The sequence below is a fragment of the Sciurus vulgaris genome, assembly GCF_902686455.1.
Source record: "Sciurus vulgaris genome assembly, chromosome: 16".
Lineage (NCBI taxonomy): Eukaryota > Metazoa > Chordata > Mammalia > Rodentia > Sciuridae > Sciurus > Sciurus vulgaris.
Genome location: NC_136477.1, coordinates 31,802,674 through 31,818,817, shown reverse-complemented (window position 1 = coordinate 31,818,817; position 16,144 = coordinate 31,802,674). Strand labels below are relative to the sequence as shown.

Genomic DNA, 16,144 nt, shown 5'->3' with positions numbered 1-16,144 from the left:
ATTTTTAAAAATACTCCTGCCTGGCTGGAATCATTTGGATAAATGTCTACCAAAGGCCCATGTGTTAGAGGCATGGTTTCCAGCTTGGTGCTGTTGGGAGCTGGTGAAATCTTTAAGAGGTGGGACCTATTAAGAGGTCTTCAGGTCATTGAGGGTATAGGCCAAAGGGAATTGTGCCCCCCTCCCCCACTCCTTTCACTTCCTGGCCATGAGGTGACAGGTTTTACTCCACCATGATGCTCTCTCTCATGGACCCCAAACCACAGGGCCAACCAACCATGGATCAGAACCTTTTTGGTTCCAAAAAGGTGAACCAAAATAAATCTTTCCTCTTTATAAAATTAACTCTTGTCCAGAATAAAACACTAGGTGTTCATGTCACAAGAAACCCTCTGGGTCTGGACACCAGATAAGCACTGATGGGATAGCAGAGTAATACTCTTCCTTGATTTTCTTGGAAAGAGGACCCTGGCTCACCTGCACCCCACTTCAGGACTGAGCGCCCACCCACGCTGTGGCTTCCCATCTATCAATGTGAACAGAAGCCAGTGCGGCCATCTTTAGGTGGGGCAACTCCCATCCTGAGACGCCTGCTGAAACTGGAAGCTCATTGTCAGGTACCTCTCATGCATCAGGCTGCTGAAGTCTGGGAGGTTTGAATAGTATGACTGTTATATTGTAGATTTTTTTCCCCTATCTTTTTACATTTTTAATTTATTTTTCTCACACTATTTTCCTTGTTCACCTGTTTCCTTGGAGTCTCTTTCTCCCTTTTCTCATGCTAACAACCAACCTCTTTTGATCCTGCTCTCACTCCTCCTATGATCTAGTACCCCTATCTACCCACTTCTTATCCCATCAACATTACATCCTACACCCCCTCCCCATTCCCTTTGTCCACCATTAGAAATTGTAGACCTCATTGCAAACCTATTGGTTATACAGTAGATTTTCTTGGAAAGAACTAAGCAATGGCAACTGCTGCAGCTTCTATAGGAAACTGTCCACAGCGGTTTTGAGGATGAGTGGGCACAATTTCCAGAGTTTCCAACTTCCACTGAAAACAGAAGAAGTGAATACAACAATAATAAAAACTAGCTCCTATGTTATCACTCCCTGAGAAGTGTTGGCCATTGTGGCTCAGATGTGGAAGTGGGTACCCTGCCCTACTTCAATACTCAAATCTGGTTCTATCCCTCTCCAAAGTCTTGCCACTCTGTGAGTCTACCCCTCACACAATACTGGGTGACTTCTTGAGAAAAAGGCCAAGATCATGAGAGAGGTATCAAATTGCATACTGGCCATTTCTTTAAAACTCGCTCAAAAGCTGGTTCATTTTATTTGCAGGACTTCTGGAATAAGGACACTTAAAGATACCCACATGGCTCTCTTGCCATCTTAAAGTCTTTGCTTAGACATTCTCAAGGAGGTCTACATATACTGAACCACACCTGGTACACAGAGGATGAAAAGATTTGTTAAATCATCTGTGAATAAATGAACTATGTGGGTAAAGTCAAATGCTATGAGAAGCCATCAGGGTAACGCCTTTCAGGTTTTATTTTTAAAAGAGAACCAAAATACATGAAAATTATACCCAAGAACTAAAACATGTCACAGTAGTAACACAAGAGGGATGCAATGGGAGTTAGAGAGACTTAAAGATGTGATATGGAAGAAGTAATGTCAGCAATTTTTAACTATTGTAAACTAAAACTGAATGTTAACGTTCCTTGAGAGTCAGACACATATTGTACGAGCCCATTTGCATAAAGTGCCAAAAACGAGCAAAATTAGCCTATGGTGATAGAGATCAGGAGAGTAGCTAACTGGGGAGGGTGGGTGGGGGCTGATGACTAGAAAGAGGTGCGAGAGGGGCTTCTGGGACCTGTCGAAGGGCTGTGTTCACTTTGTAGGAATTCACTCAACTGCCTACAGAAGAGCTGTGCTTTTTGGTGGGTGTACATATTTTGTGTGGGAAACCACCACAAAAAATAAAAATATAGTGAAAGACATCCAAAGTAGAAGAGCTAGAAGTAGGTGGAGAACCCTCAACCCCAAAGACAGCAGTAAACGGGCCAGGCATGGTGACAGGAGCGTATAATCCCCAAACTCAGGAGGCTGAGGCAGAATTCTAAGTGGGAGGCCAGCCTGGGCAACTGAGGGAGACCCTGTCTTAAAAGAAAATAAAAAGGGCTGGGGATGTAGCATGGTGGTTGAGGACTAGCCTAGCATGTGTGAGGCCCTGGGTTTGATTCCTGGCACTGCAAAAAAAAAAAAAAAAAAAAAAAAAAAAAAGCTCTGAACAAGCATATATGAGTGAGCTTAGGAGATACAACCTGTGAAGATCGAAACCCATAGTAAAAGAACATGGACAAAGATTTCACAGTATACTTGAAAATGCTGATGAAATGTATACAAATTATAAGAGTATTTAGTTTTGGATCAGATTTTTCTACATGCCCCAAATATTTCACGATATAAATGTTAACACCTGCTTAAAATTCTGATTACATCATATTAAAAAAAAATCCTGCCAATTTATAGGCAGAAAGCCTTTGTTTTTTGACTTCAAAACTCAGGTGACTGAGCAGAAAAACTGTGGGTTTTTTTTTTTTTTTTTTTTTTTTTTTTTAAACCCACCACAGAGACAGGAAACCCTACCTGGGAGCTTTAAGTGCCTCAAGAGGTTATAACACTGGCAGCTGATACAAGCAGCTCAGGAGCAGGTCAGAAGGAAACAGTAATCGCTTGCCCCAAATAGAAAAATGAAGCTTCATTGTTTTTGCACAGCTCACATTGTAATGTTCCTCATTGTCCACAGATTCTTTTTTCCCCTCCATACTTCAGCCATTTAAGTGAACACACATTTTCTTGCCTTTACTACAAACTACAGAATAGGTTAACACTTATTGAACATGTGCATGTCAGGGACTGTCCCGGATGGTTTACATGTTCTTTTTTTGCAGGGGTACCAGGATTGAACTCAGGGGCACTCGACCACTGAGCCATATCCCCAGCCCTTGTTTGTATTTTATTTAGAGACAGTGTCTCACTGAGCCGATGAGTGCCTCGCTAAGTTGCTGTGGCTGGCTTTGAACTCTCAATCCTCTTGCCTCAGCCTCCCAAGCGGCTGGGATTACAGGTGTGTGCCACCACATTGGGCTTTATGTTCTTTTTAATCCTTAGAACACAACTGGGTGTCATTATACCAGTTTGACAGATTAAAAGGTCAGGAAAGTAACTTGCTCATAAACTCTTAATCAGGTGGGGCCAAGACTCTACCACAAAGCCAGCCACCACCTCTCCTCATCCATCCTTTTAAACATGAAGGTTCCAGGCAGGAAGATGACTAGAGAACCATAGTGAGCTCAAGGCAGGTGCTGCCCCGGACCCCAAACCGCCCCACCACATGGAGCACTCACCATTTGGATAACCTTTCGCAGAACAAAATATTTCTCAGTGAGGTCCCCTGCCTCACTCAGTGGGGCATCGTAGTCGTAGCTGGTAGGCTGTGGTGAATAGGGTGTGTTGGCCCCTGGAAGTAAAAAAAAAAAAAAAATGTACCACTAGTTACTAGGAAGGCCTTGCCTGGAGACAAATTCTTTGGGACCCATGGTTACAGGATTATGGGGAGATGAAAGAAAGAACACATTAAAACCAATTGTTAAGAGACACAGAGGTGCTCTTTAGGATGCAAATTTGGAGGAACAAATTGTTCCTACCCGTGGCACTTGCTAATCACACTAGAGTTCAGGAAGCATTTTCTCCCTCCCCACCCCCAACCACAGAACCCTAACAGATACTGTCCCCACTGGACAAGCAGGGAATCTGATGCTCCTCGCAAAACATCTACCAACATCTCACAAACAATAATAGCAGGGCTCATGACATGATCCTCATCTGTTAACCTTCAATCCTTGATCTTTCTCATATCCTCAAACCACGTGGCAGAGAAAAGATCTGGTAGAGGCAGATGACCAGGTTGAGGATTAGCAGAAAATTGAGAGCTTATCAGACAGAGCAATGTCGGAGATGACTGCAGACACACAGTAGCCAAAAAGATGCAAATGCAATCCTGAAGTCTTTGGAATATCTAGGGCTATAAAGGAAATTGTGGTATATCTCTCGTAAACCCCCTGAAGACAAAGGCACTCGGTCATTACCCCGGTTGCCAGGGGTACTGGCAGCTGACACTCCTCAGATGTGTCTGAGTGCTGGCCTCTGCTGAGCTGTCTTGCCCAAGGTTACAGCCTCCCAGACAGCCCATACTCAACAGCTGACTAGAGTGGGAATATAAAATTCAGCTCTCCTGAGCTTGATTGGCCGTGTCAGCTCCAGAGCTTCCTCTAGGATGTGTTGAATCCACTCATGAAATTGCAACACAGCCCAATTTATCTGCCCACCCTCTCTTACGGGTGTTGCTCCTGAGGGCGCACACAGTGAACTTCCTGCCTGGCAGTGGAGTCTGTCTCCTGGGGAACTTGGCCTATCACAAAGACCAATGCACCATGGCAGTACTGTGCCTAAAATAGGACTAGGAAAGAAGTGTCCTTGTAGTTAATGTCCAAGGGGCGGGGCCTACACCAGAGGTTCCCAACCTCATCAGATGATGTTCACAGGTATGAGGCTGTGTGCAATAGTGGGCAGCACTTGGAAAATCTACCCATGCATAAGAGTCACATGGACAGCCTGTTAAAACACTACTTCTAAGCCCCAGTCCAGACATTCTGATTCAGCAGGTCAGAGTGGGACCTGCGAGTACATTTCTAACAGGTTCCCGGGGGGGCTGCTCATGCTGCCCTCTGTGGATCAGCAAGGCTTAGTGTCTTTCTCCTCTACTTCAGAGAGCACTTGGCAAAGCAAATGAGTGAGAATGAAGTTGCTTTAGGATTCATCTTTTGTCCTAACTTATATAAATAAATGAGGCACAAAATATGACATGTCACCTATGATTAGTAATAAATTCCTTGGACACAGTTCACAAACAGTGGAGCCTGGCTGATCCTCTGAATGGTAGAATTGATGAATGAAGGAGGTTGAGGGTCCAAAAACTTTTTCATTCATTCTCTGTACAGAATCTCCATTTTGAAAGACGTGGACCCTTCAACCAACTGAATTGACCCAAGCATCTATTACTTCCTGCCATTTCTTATAAGAGACAGCTCACAGCCAACAGGTCTGCCCACCTCCAGGGGAAGCACATGTTCAAAGGCATCCCTTCCCGTGAGACCTAAAGAAAAATAAAACCACATCCCTTGCTGCAAGGAGCTCACCTTCTTCGTGGCTCGCCTTCTACCTCTGATGTGGCAGTGACTGTGCTGCCTGGGTTTCGTATTTTCTGTCTCACTCTGCTCTAAAATGTGTGCTCCTTAAGGGTGGACTCTGCCTCACTCACTGACCCTTGAGTCTTCTGTCAGAGCCAGGCACGAAAGAGATGCTCAAGCAGTAGAGTCAGGTTGAGTTGAGCAAGTGTGACTTCCGGAAATAACCTTCACAAGCTGAGGGAACCCAGGTGGGAAGCAGGCCCATGGGCTAAAGGATGGACTGGAAGACCCGGCCTTTGTTCTACTTCTACCAGCACAATCGTACTGTGGATGTTTTCACACCAGCACAGGAAAGCATCATAGAGATTCAGTGCATACGGAAGCCTCCTCTGGCCATGTAAGAGGGAGTCAGGTAGGAAGGTAAGAGATGGCAAGACTTAGCACTCCCCAGCTGTCCACACTGTGTGGAAGGATAGGACACCTGGGTCCTGTAGGCAGCCATCACACAGACATAGACACACACAGGCCACAGGGACATACTGCATGAGCTCACTGCCCTGGGTAGGATGGACAGTGAGCCCCCTCCAGATGTCTTTCCGTCTGTGCTGTCCTCTGGAAAGCCCGCCTGAAAAACAGCTACTAAGGACAGACTGGCCCTCCCTCGACTCCCTAGAGAGCTAGGGCCAGAGGAAAGGTCTAGAGATCCTGGAGAACCAAGCAGGCTGCTTTGCGGTTGGAAGGGGGCTACCAAGACTTATCCAAAGGACAGTGACTCTGGTTCAATAAAGACTGAGTTTGAATCCAGGCTCCACCCTTTGCCAGCTCAACAGGAATGCAGGGACCATATTTTTGCACCCAGACACTCTTATCTGTAGTGTCCATAATCCCTTAGCCTAGATGTGAACGATATGAGAACTAAATGAGAAAACAGAGGTGGAAAAGAGACTTCTATTGATTACAGCAGAGGAGGGGCAGGAGAAAGGATTAGGGACAGTTTCCTGTTCTAGTGATAGCTTTAATAGTGACTACATTTCTTTGCTAAGAAGAATCCATTAAGAACAGTAAATTTTTAAAAATTGTTTCAAGAACTGTAAAGCAATAAATAAATAAATAAATAAATATAACAGGTCTTGATTCCTGGACAGGTTCCATCCCATCAATGTCAGGAGGAAGAATTCCTACTCAGTGAAAAAGGTGTCATAGTTTTAACTGTTTCTAACCAGAAAACAGACACATGGATATGATCTAAAATATCAATGACCAATCTATCATCTTTTAAGAAGTGACTTTTGAGGATTTTTTTTTCCCCCCAGTACTGGGATTGAACCCAGGGATTCACACACATTAGAAAAGCATTCTTTTTCAGAGCTACACACCCAGCCTTTTGTTATTTTGAGACGGGAAGGGTCTCACTAATTTGTCCAGGCTGGCCTTGAACTTACGCTCCTCCTGCTTTAGCCTCCTGAGTAGCTGGGATTACACGTGTGCCACCATGCCTGACTGACATTTGAATCTTATAATATCTTCATTTCTTAGCTCTAACAATAGTAATAAAACTGCTTTCAGCAATGTCTTCCAGTCTATCCCACCTTGCAAAACAGCAGTTCCAAGAAAAAACTGCATTAAGCGCCGACTGTATCCAATTTCAGATCCTGAGGGATTTAGGCTTAAACTAAGCCTCCAAAATGCAATAGTCAGGCATCTCCACTGATCCAGAGAGAAAAATGCAGACGTAAAGAAAGGTGGGAAATGAAGTATAGTTTGTCTTTGCAAAAGTTAATGATGATGCAGAGAAATGTGCCATACTTTTTCCTACCAAAATAAATAGTACCAGATGTATGCCTCGATGCCCAGCCTAGGTGCTTATAGGACATTGTGAATTTTAGCTTGGCACAGTGGTACACACCTGTAATTACAGTTACTCAGGAGGCTGAGGCAGGAAGATCACAAGTTTGAGGTCAGCCTGGGCAATGTAGTGAGACCCTGTCTCAAAATTTAAAAAAATTAAAAGGGCTGGCGAGCAGAAGGCCCCAGGTTTAATTCTTAATACTGCAAAAATAAATAAAAATTAAAATTAAAAATTGTGAATTTTGCAGCATGTGAATTATATCTCAACAAAATGTTAATAGTGGAAAAAAAGACCACAGCAGATGATATGAACGAATATTCTACAGTCACAGACTATGACTGAGGCCTGTCCAGCCAGGCTCATTTAAAACAATAAGGCTTTTAAAGGAGCAAGTTATGTCCCTTAAATTTTTTTTTTTTTAAAGAAAAATGATTATATAGGTCATCCTTGTATATTAGAAAATTTGGTAGAAAACAAAAAGAGAAAAACTGTCTGTAGATATACTCCCCAAAATCAAGTACCAGCAACACAGCATAAACTTCTACAAATATGTTAAATGGTTCTTACCATTCCAATAGGCAAAATTGGTCCCACCTATAAACATGTACCTACAAGGAAAAAAGAAAACACATAGAACTTCACTGTGATCTCACAGCCAAGAGGACTCCCTGCCCTTGGGCACTGAATACTCACAAGTTCACACTCGCCCCACGGGCCAGTATATCATAGAGGGAAGAAGCCAGGACTTCCGTCTCGACCGTGGAGTGAGGCTTACCCCAATGGTCTAACCAGCCAGTATAGAATTCAGAATTGACCTAAAAAGAAAAAAGATCATGAAGCTCAGTCCATTTGAATGGCCTTCAAATGCTGAATTGTCCTGTAATGCCCCATATACTCTACCGAGGTACAGTGCAAAGGGGTGTTGATGTGTACCACCTAACCCAAAGCCAACAGCAGCACTGCCTATACTCAGTCCTCAGGTGCCAACCCAATCTGAGATCTCATCTTATGTAATAAGTACTATCCCACGGGTTCTATGTCCGTGGACACAATAACAGAAGATCAAAAATATTAGAAAAAAAAAAACTACATCTGTGCTGATCATGTGTGATTTTTTTTTCTTGTTGGCATTCTCTAAACAATATGGTAGAACAACTATTTATGTAGCATTTATGATGTATTGGGTATATTAGTAAACTCGAGATTAATTAATGTAGGAGGGTGTGCATAGGTCATACGCCAATATTGCATCAAGTCCCTTGAGGGACTTGAGTAGCTGCAGATTTGAGTATCTGAAGGGGTGTCCTGGAACCCATGGATTGTATCCTCCAAGAATAGTGAAGAACAACCATATTCCTAAAAAGTTTTACCTACATCAATTTTGTGAACCATTCCCCAATTCCACAGCATTAAAGTTTAGTTGGGCAAAGAATTGGGCAAAATATTTTTATAAAATAGCTCCAAATTCATCCTTGGTGTGGATAAAGATATTGAGATCTCAGGTTGACTTATAATGAGGTAGACTTGCACATATATTCTACAAAGCAGGTCCAAATACCGCATGTTTCTCTCAGGTATTACTCTGCCAAGCCCTTGCTCTGGAGAGGAAAAAGGAACCTGGATGTGTTAGGTTTTAGGAAACAGCTCCACCCAAAATCTGTGAATGCAGCCTCTGCACACTCACTAAGGCCGTTTTGTAAATAAGGCTTGCACACAGGTGGAGCAGTCTGACCTGTGGCAGAACAGGCACAGGATATGACCTCATACACTGGGCTGAGTTAACAACAATGACTGCTGAAAAAGGAAGAACAGAGAGAGAAGAGCTGACAGATATTTACACCTGCCTGGTCCTTGCCATCCCCTCTTCCTCCTATCAGTCTCCAGAGCACACCACCAAGTCCTGCAACTCAAAGTGTGGTCAGCAAACTACATCCTCCATGCTGCCCAGGTGGTTGTTGGAAATGCAGATTCTCAAGCTCCACCCAGACCCAGCAGATTGAATTTTTTTTTTTTTTTTTTTTTTTTTACCAGTGATTGAACCCAGGGACGCTTGATCACTAAGCCACATCTCCAGCCCTTTTTTATATTTTATTTAGGGACAGGGTCTTGTGGAGTTGCTTAGGGTGTTACACAGTTGCTGAGGCTGGCTTTGAACTCAAGATCCTCCTGCCTCAGCTTCCCGAGCAGCTGGGATTACAGGCCTGTGCCACCTCACCCAGCTGCACTTTGCTTTTTAATCAGATCCCCAAGGAATTGGTAAACACCTGGAAGGTGGAGAAGCTCTGCTGCAAAGAGCTTTCAAGAACTAGCTCTGGCCCAGCCACTTGGAGGCTGTACCACCAGGGGCAAGTGCCATATGTTCCCTGAGCCTCATGAAAATGGAGACAACAACCATTTACGGGAATTCCCTTGGCCATTCACGTGTCTCACATTCTGTTCCACTCCAGGGCAGGGCCTGTTTCAGATGAAGCATCGTTTCTGCTGTCACCCACGTGTCCAGAAGGGCTATATCCTTACAATCCTAACTGTTGCTGCACCATTCTTACAGCAGCATGTCACCCTCCCTCTCGCCTCTTGATAGCTGTATGGAGTTGGTGTGAGAGGACAGCCCCCACTCCTCAACCTCAATTCTTACCAAGGGTCCTTTGGGCTCCACTTTCCTCTGAGTTTGGAAATCGGCTGTGACGTTGCCACCTGGAAATAACGAGAGGGAGAAGAAAGGTCAGCCATGGGAATGATAAGAAGTTAAATAACGAGAGCCGCTCATGGGCCTCGAGTCTGAGGCCCTGCCATGTTCTGAATGTTATTATCCCTCCAAAATTCCTAAATTGGAATCCAAACTCCAGGATGATGGCATTAAGACGTAGGCCTTTGGGAATTGACTTGACTCATGAGGCTGCACCTCATGAATGGGATTTAGTGCCCTTGTAAAAGGGGCTCAAGGGAGCCCTGCCCCTTCCAGCATGTGAAGACAGTAAGAAAGTAAAGCCAGTGTGCACAACCTGTAATCCCAAAGACTCGGGTGGTGAGGCAGGAGGATCTCAAGTTCAAGGTCAAACTTGGACACTTAGGGAAACCCTATCTCCATATAGTTGCAAATGGGTTGAGGATAGCGCTTAGAGGTAGACCACTTGTCTAGAAATCCCCAGTACCACACACTCACATGAAAAAGTGACATCTTTGAGGAAGAGAATGGACCCTTGCTAGACACCGAATCAGCTGGCACCTTGATCTTGGACTTCCCAGGATCCAGAACTGTGAGCAATAAATTGCTATTGTTTATCAACGACCCGCTCTAAGGTATTTTGTTATAATGGTCCCAACTGATGGAGACAGGCCCCTTGCCCTTCCCCACGCCGGCTTTAGGCTGGACTCGGATCATCCGTTAAAGGATGTGTGGGGACCACACCTTGCTTCCTCGCTGAGCAGGTCCCGTGGCCTCCCTTGACCACTTGCCTTAGGACTTCCCTTCACAGGCCTGCCCTCCACACAGGTCTTGGGTGCTCCTCTCTCTTGGGCAGCTGGTTGACCTAGATGCTCCCCGCGGGAGGAAGCTACCCGGAAGCCACTTCCCTTGCAAGCCTCCGGAGAATTAAACCACAGGGATGCGGGCGCTCTCGTGGAGTTTATCCCTCAACAACGGAGCACACTCTGAATCCTCACGTGCACGTCGTCAGTCATTCTAAACCACCTGCTCTCGATTTTTCTTTCAGAAACAGTCCATTAGGATGCCTCAGTGTCGTCTTGCCTCCTGGGTCTTCTACATTCCTTCCTCTCAAAAGAAAGAATTTCTAAGAAAGAGAATTTCTCCACAGAGAGGTAATGTGTCTGTGAAAGAAAGAGGGAACCTGACCATTGTCCACACCAACCAGAGCAGGGGAGTAATGGGCTGCCTCGTGTGGACACCCTGCCTGGAGCTTCAGGATCCATGCCCATGGAAGGTATCCCAGTGTGGAAGCGAGGCCAGTGAGACCCTTCAATAACTGCTTGCTCTGAGGTCGGCCTTTTGGTGTCTTTAAGTCAGCTTTAAGTCCAGTTTCAGCTTTCTTGCCCAGCAAGAACGAGCAGAACCTCCTGGGCTGTTTCTCACTGTCAAGCATGAGGTGGCTTTCAGACCTTGAAACTCTGTTCTCATGAGCCACCTTGTGAGAATGGTCAACACCCCCACTGGTCACTGCCCCTCTCCCACACAAGGGAATGGAGCCAGCAGGTGTCAGCCTGGGGGCCGCCTGCCCCAGCACCCTGGTTTTGCGGTGACCTGTTCTTCAACCTCAGTGGGAACAATCAGTCACTCCACCTACGAATCACGCTTACAACAGACTGATAATACTCTCCCATTTGTTCCTTCTGACAGAAAAACACTGCTTTTCCATCACTGGGATGGGTGGTGGGCCAAAGTAGAGGAAACCAGCAGGCCGCTTCCTCTTCAGCTCTTTGTCGATGAGTTCTTCCATCACCAAACGCTCTGAGCAACAGACCAGATTTCTAGAAATACTCAATTAACGTAAGGTCCGTTCCTTCTGCCTCCTTTTTGGTAGCATAGGACAACCTTTTCAAAAATGCAATTTCAGTCAAACTCCCACACTTCAGACTTCTGTGGGTCCCTCTCAAAAGGGAACAAGCATTAAATGTGCAATGTGTTTGAAGTGGCTTATACATCAGGGAATGAATAGCAGGGTTTTTTTGCTTTTTGCAGAGTTGGTCTTTTTTTTTTTTTGTAACTTTTTAATCTTAAAATAATCTCAACCTTATAGAAAATTGGAAGAATAGTACAAAGAACTCTTATGCTCCCTTCATTAAGATTATTAAGATTTGCCAGTTGTTGGCAGGTTATCACATTTATTTTATCAGTTTCTCCTTCTATATAAATATATACATAATTTTTTTCTGAGTCATGTGAGAACAGACAGGATGGCCCTTTGCCCCTAAATATTTCAATATGTATTCCCTAAAGCCAAGGGCATTTTTTTTTTTTTTTTTTTCCCTCTTGGTACTGGGGAACTTTACCACTGAGCTACATCCCCAGCCCTTTTTACTTTTGATTTTGAGACAGGGTCGAAGTTGCTCAGGGCTTTGCTAAGTTGCGGAGACTGGCTTTGAACTTGTGATCCACCTGCCTCAGGCTCCCGAGCCACTGGGACGACAGGCGTGTACCACCACGCCTTGCAGCAAGAGTGTTCTTTAAAAACACAATATCATTATAAAAATCAGAACATTAATACTGACACAATATTATAATCTACAAACTTTATTCAAAATTGTAATTGTCTTAGTAATGTCCTGTGCAGTGGGGGTAAGGGGGGATCCTAGTCTAGGATCCTATTCAGGATGACACGCTGCGTTTAACTGTCATGTCCTTTATGAAAGCTGTACTTAGTCTAAATGAAGATGCCTTGACATTTCTTAAAGTCAGAAGCCTCCCAGCTACACTATCCACCCTTTCAGAAATTTCATTTGCTAAACCTCTGCAACTTCCTCTGCCAAAGGCCCATGTGCTAAAATGCCTGGTTCCTGGCCTGATGCTATTGAGAGGTGGTGGAACCTTAAAGAGGTAGGGCCTACTGAGAAGTTTTAGGTCATTGTGGGTACTGCTCTTGAAGACACTGTAGGGTCCTGGTCTTTTGTTCTCCTTCTTTAGATTCCCAGCCACAAAGTGAACAGGCCTTCTCCAAAGGCCTGTTGGCTTTCTATAAGCCAAAATTAACTCTTCCTCTTTTTTTTTTTTTTTTTTTTCTTTTTCATTTATTATTTTTATTTGGACAACATATATACATATGTACAAAATACCTACTGTCAGAATCCTCTTTTATAATTTCATTTGATTTACAAAAACGGGACAGCAAAATAACTTAGGTCACTAATACTGTACAAAAATAAAACTGATTAAACAGTTGTAAAGATCAGTATCTTACAGTGTTACAGACCATTCATCCGTTGTGAAAGAACATCTCTATCTACCCAAAGTGATGAGTACTGTGCTAAATCTATCTGCAAACTGACAAAGCTAATTTGTTTCTGTAATTATAACTACCAAATATAATTCTCAAAAGAAGCATGATATGGAGCTTAAAGCCAGGGCATCATTCCACAATGGTGAAGGGCTTTCTTCTTCCCTAACCAAGGAACTCTTCCTCTTTTTAAGTTTATCACCTCAGCTATTTTTGTTATAGTAACGGAAAGCTGACGAACGCACTTGATAAGGGAAAACTTGAGCAATCTCACTCAATCTGCCCATGCCACATAAAACAATAGCTGCTGCCCATACTAACTGAGTAAAAAGCTGATTTTAAGCTATGTTTTCTGTTTTTATAAACACCAACCTGTTCCAAAGTCCACTGTAGCATAGAGGCCCTGTAGGGTCCCACACTTCAGGAAATTTTTAAGTGCCCCATCAGTGGTGAACAGAAGCACATCGTTACCGAGATGGTAGCGGAAGCGCTTCTGCAGGAAACGCATGTAGTTAAAATCACAGGCAAAGTAGGAGCCATATTCATTTTCAACCTGCAAATTTAAAAAGAGGCAGAAAAAATTAGGAGATGCCAATATAGTCATTCTAATACAAGTTTTAATTTAGGGAAAAATCTAAGCATCTGTGAGATGACATGGCTTAATGACTATCGGAAAAATTTCCTTTACTCAGATGTCAAAACTTATTTTTGCAAAAAGCCATTCAGCATGAAAGCAAAATTATCTTCTACTAACTCTCCTCCACTACCTAGTTAAAAGAATACTAAAACACCAAATTGGTTTTTGAATTGTAGGGATATTGTCTCATATGATAGATACTTAAAGCATTAAATAGAAAATGCCTTCTAGTATAGAAATATTTAAAAAATGGAGAAAAATTAAAAGAAAGATTTTAAAATGATCTGCTAATTGAATTGCCCACAGATAACCATTGTAAGCTTTTTAGAATTTAGCCTTCCAGATTTATAAACACAATATACAGCGTCTTCCTCAAAACTGGTTATTTTGCTGGGTGTGGTGGCAGACGCCTATAATCCCCGCGGCTTGGGAGGCTGAGGCAGGAGAATCAGGAGTTCAAAGCCAGCCTCAGCAACTTAGAAAAGCCCTAAGCAACTCAGCGAGACTCTGTCTCAAAATAAAAATAAAAAGGGCTGAGGTCTCAGTGGTTGAGGGTTCAATGCCTGGTACCCACAAACAAACAACAATAAAACCCTGGTGTCTTATTATCTGCACCAGTTATAACACTGCTTTCTTCCCCTTAATACATCACACAATAAGAAGGACAAATGCTGGATACAGATGCCCATCATTTACCCCATCTCTCTGGTCAAACCTCCAGTGTGCTGCAGTAGTTGGTTTGTGCTCAATAACTTCAGCGGTTCTAAACCAGGGGCACTTCTGCCCTCTGCCCAGAGAACATCTGGCAATGTCTGGAAACATTTAGGGTTGTCACAACAGGGGAATGGGTGGTGCTAATGGCATCCAGTAGATAAGGGCCAGAGATGCAGCTCAACATCTTCCAGGGCACAGAGGAGTCCCACGACACAGCATTGTCAGATGCAAAATGGAGATATTGCTGAAGCATGTATTCCCAGTGAGGTAGAGAGCATCTCCAGGGAGTGAAAATTGATTCTTATGAGATTTAAAAAAAAAATCTCATATGCCGGGCTTGATGGTGCATGCCTGTAATCCCAGCAGCCTGGGAGGCTGAAGCCGGAGGATTGTAAATTCAAAGCCAGCTTCAGTAATCTAGCAAGGCCCTAAGCAACTCAGTGAGACCTTGTCTCAAAATACAAAAAAGGGCTGGAGTTAAGTGCTCCTGGGTTCAAATCCCCAGTACCAAAAAAAAAAAAAAAAAAAAAAAAAAAAAAAAAAAAAATTTTATTCTCTTTACACAGATATACATATAGTACATAAACAGATATATAATATCCCAGGTATTAAAATTTCCTGCGGGGGCGGGGGGCAATAAAAAAAAAAGAAAAAAAAAGGCTGAAGATTCCTCATGGGGCAAAGGAAAAAAGATTAAAAAACATGGCTCTTGAGCAATAAATTGGACTTCATGTTGAGTGAAAAATGCACAACAATGAAAAATCCATGTTGAACAATCCCCCCTATAGAAAAATCAAAACCAGACGATTAAGTCTGAGCACACACATAGGTGGTAAAAGCATAGAAAGGAAAGCTAGACACTGACAGCATCAAAGCCAGGGCAGTGGGGTCAACAGGCCATGATCAGGAAGGGTACCTGGGGTCTGCTAGGTGCTGTTCCCCATCCTTAGCTGGTGGTTAAGTGGGTGCCCATGTTATAATGATATAACAATACTGCACATTTATGTACGTGTCTTGCATTCCATAACTTACGAAAGTTCAGAAAAAAGATCCAACCCCAAAATTTCAACCTGCACATAAAAACAGATCAGATCTTTATAATCCTGGGAAATCATTGTTCATTATGTATATGCATATACACACATACACACACTTTTTTTTTGGTGTACTAGTGTTAACTCAGAGTGCTTTACCACTGAGCTACATATCCAACTTATTATTCTTTGTAGTTTTAGATGGACAGCGTGCCTTTATTTTATTTATTTTTTAATGTGGTCCTAAAGATCAAACCCAGTGCCTCACACATGCTAGGCAAGTGCTCTGCTGTTGAGCTACAGCCCCAGTCCCACCCCCCCATCTTTTTTTTTTAAGAGACAGGGTCTTGCTAAATGACAAGGCTGGCCTCAAATTTGCCATCCTCCTGCCTCAGCCTCCCAAGTTGCTGGGCTCAGATTCAGGTATGTGTGACTGGGACCTGCAGAAACACTGCCTTTAAACATAAGCATGAGAAACTGAGTCCCCAGAAAAGAGGTGTCCAGCCTGAGGGTAGCTAGGTGAGTTAGTTAAGGAAGCTTCCCTGGGGGTGCTATGGAAGGAAAAGCATCTAGCTAGGTAAGAGGAATGGGCAGAAGCAATTCCAAACCACCAGTAGTCTGATGTGGCCCAGTTGGAGAGTAGGAAAGAAATGGCGAGTCATCAAGATGAACTAAATGCCATTATTATAATTTGG

At 43.5% G+C, this 16,144-nt stretch overlaps 1 protein-coding gene across 1 annotated transcript in view; it reads right to left on the bottom strand.

The window, feature by feature from the left end:
* GLB1 (galactosidase beta 1) overlaps window positions 1-16,144 on the bottom strand; it is a 102,012-nt gene that overhangs the window by 43,009 nt on the left and 42,859 nt on the right. Inside the window, exons 6-10 of the mRNA XM_079113986.1 lie at window positions 13,437-13,617; window positions 9,752-9,810; window positions 7,810-7,931; window positions 7,684-7,724; window positions 3,426-3,538 (exon numbers count right to left, since the gene is read on the bottom strand). Coding sequence (XP_078970112.1) covers window positions 3,426-3,538; window positions 7,684-7,724; window positions 7,810-7,931; window positions 9,752-9,810; window positions 13,437-13,617 — 516 coding nt within the window. The remainder of the gene's footprint in view (window positions 1-3,425; window positions 3,539-7,683; window positions 7,725-7,809; window positions 7,932-9,751; window positions 9,811-13,436; window positions 13,618-16,144) is intronic.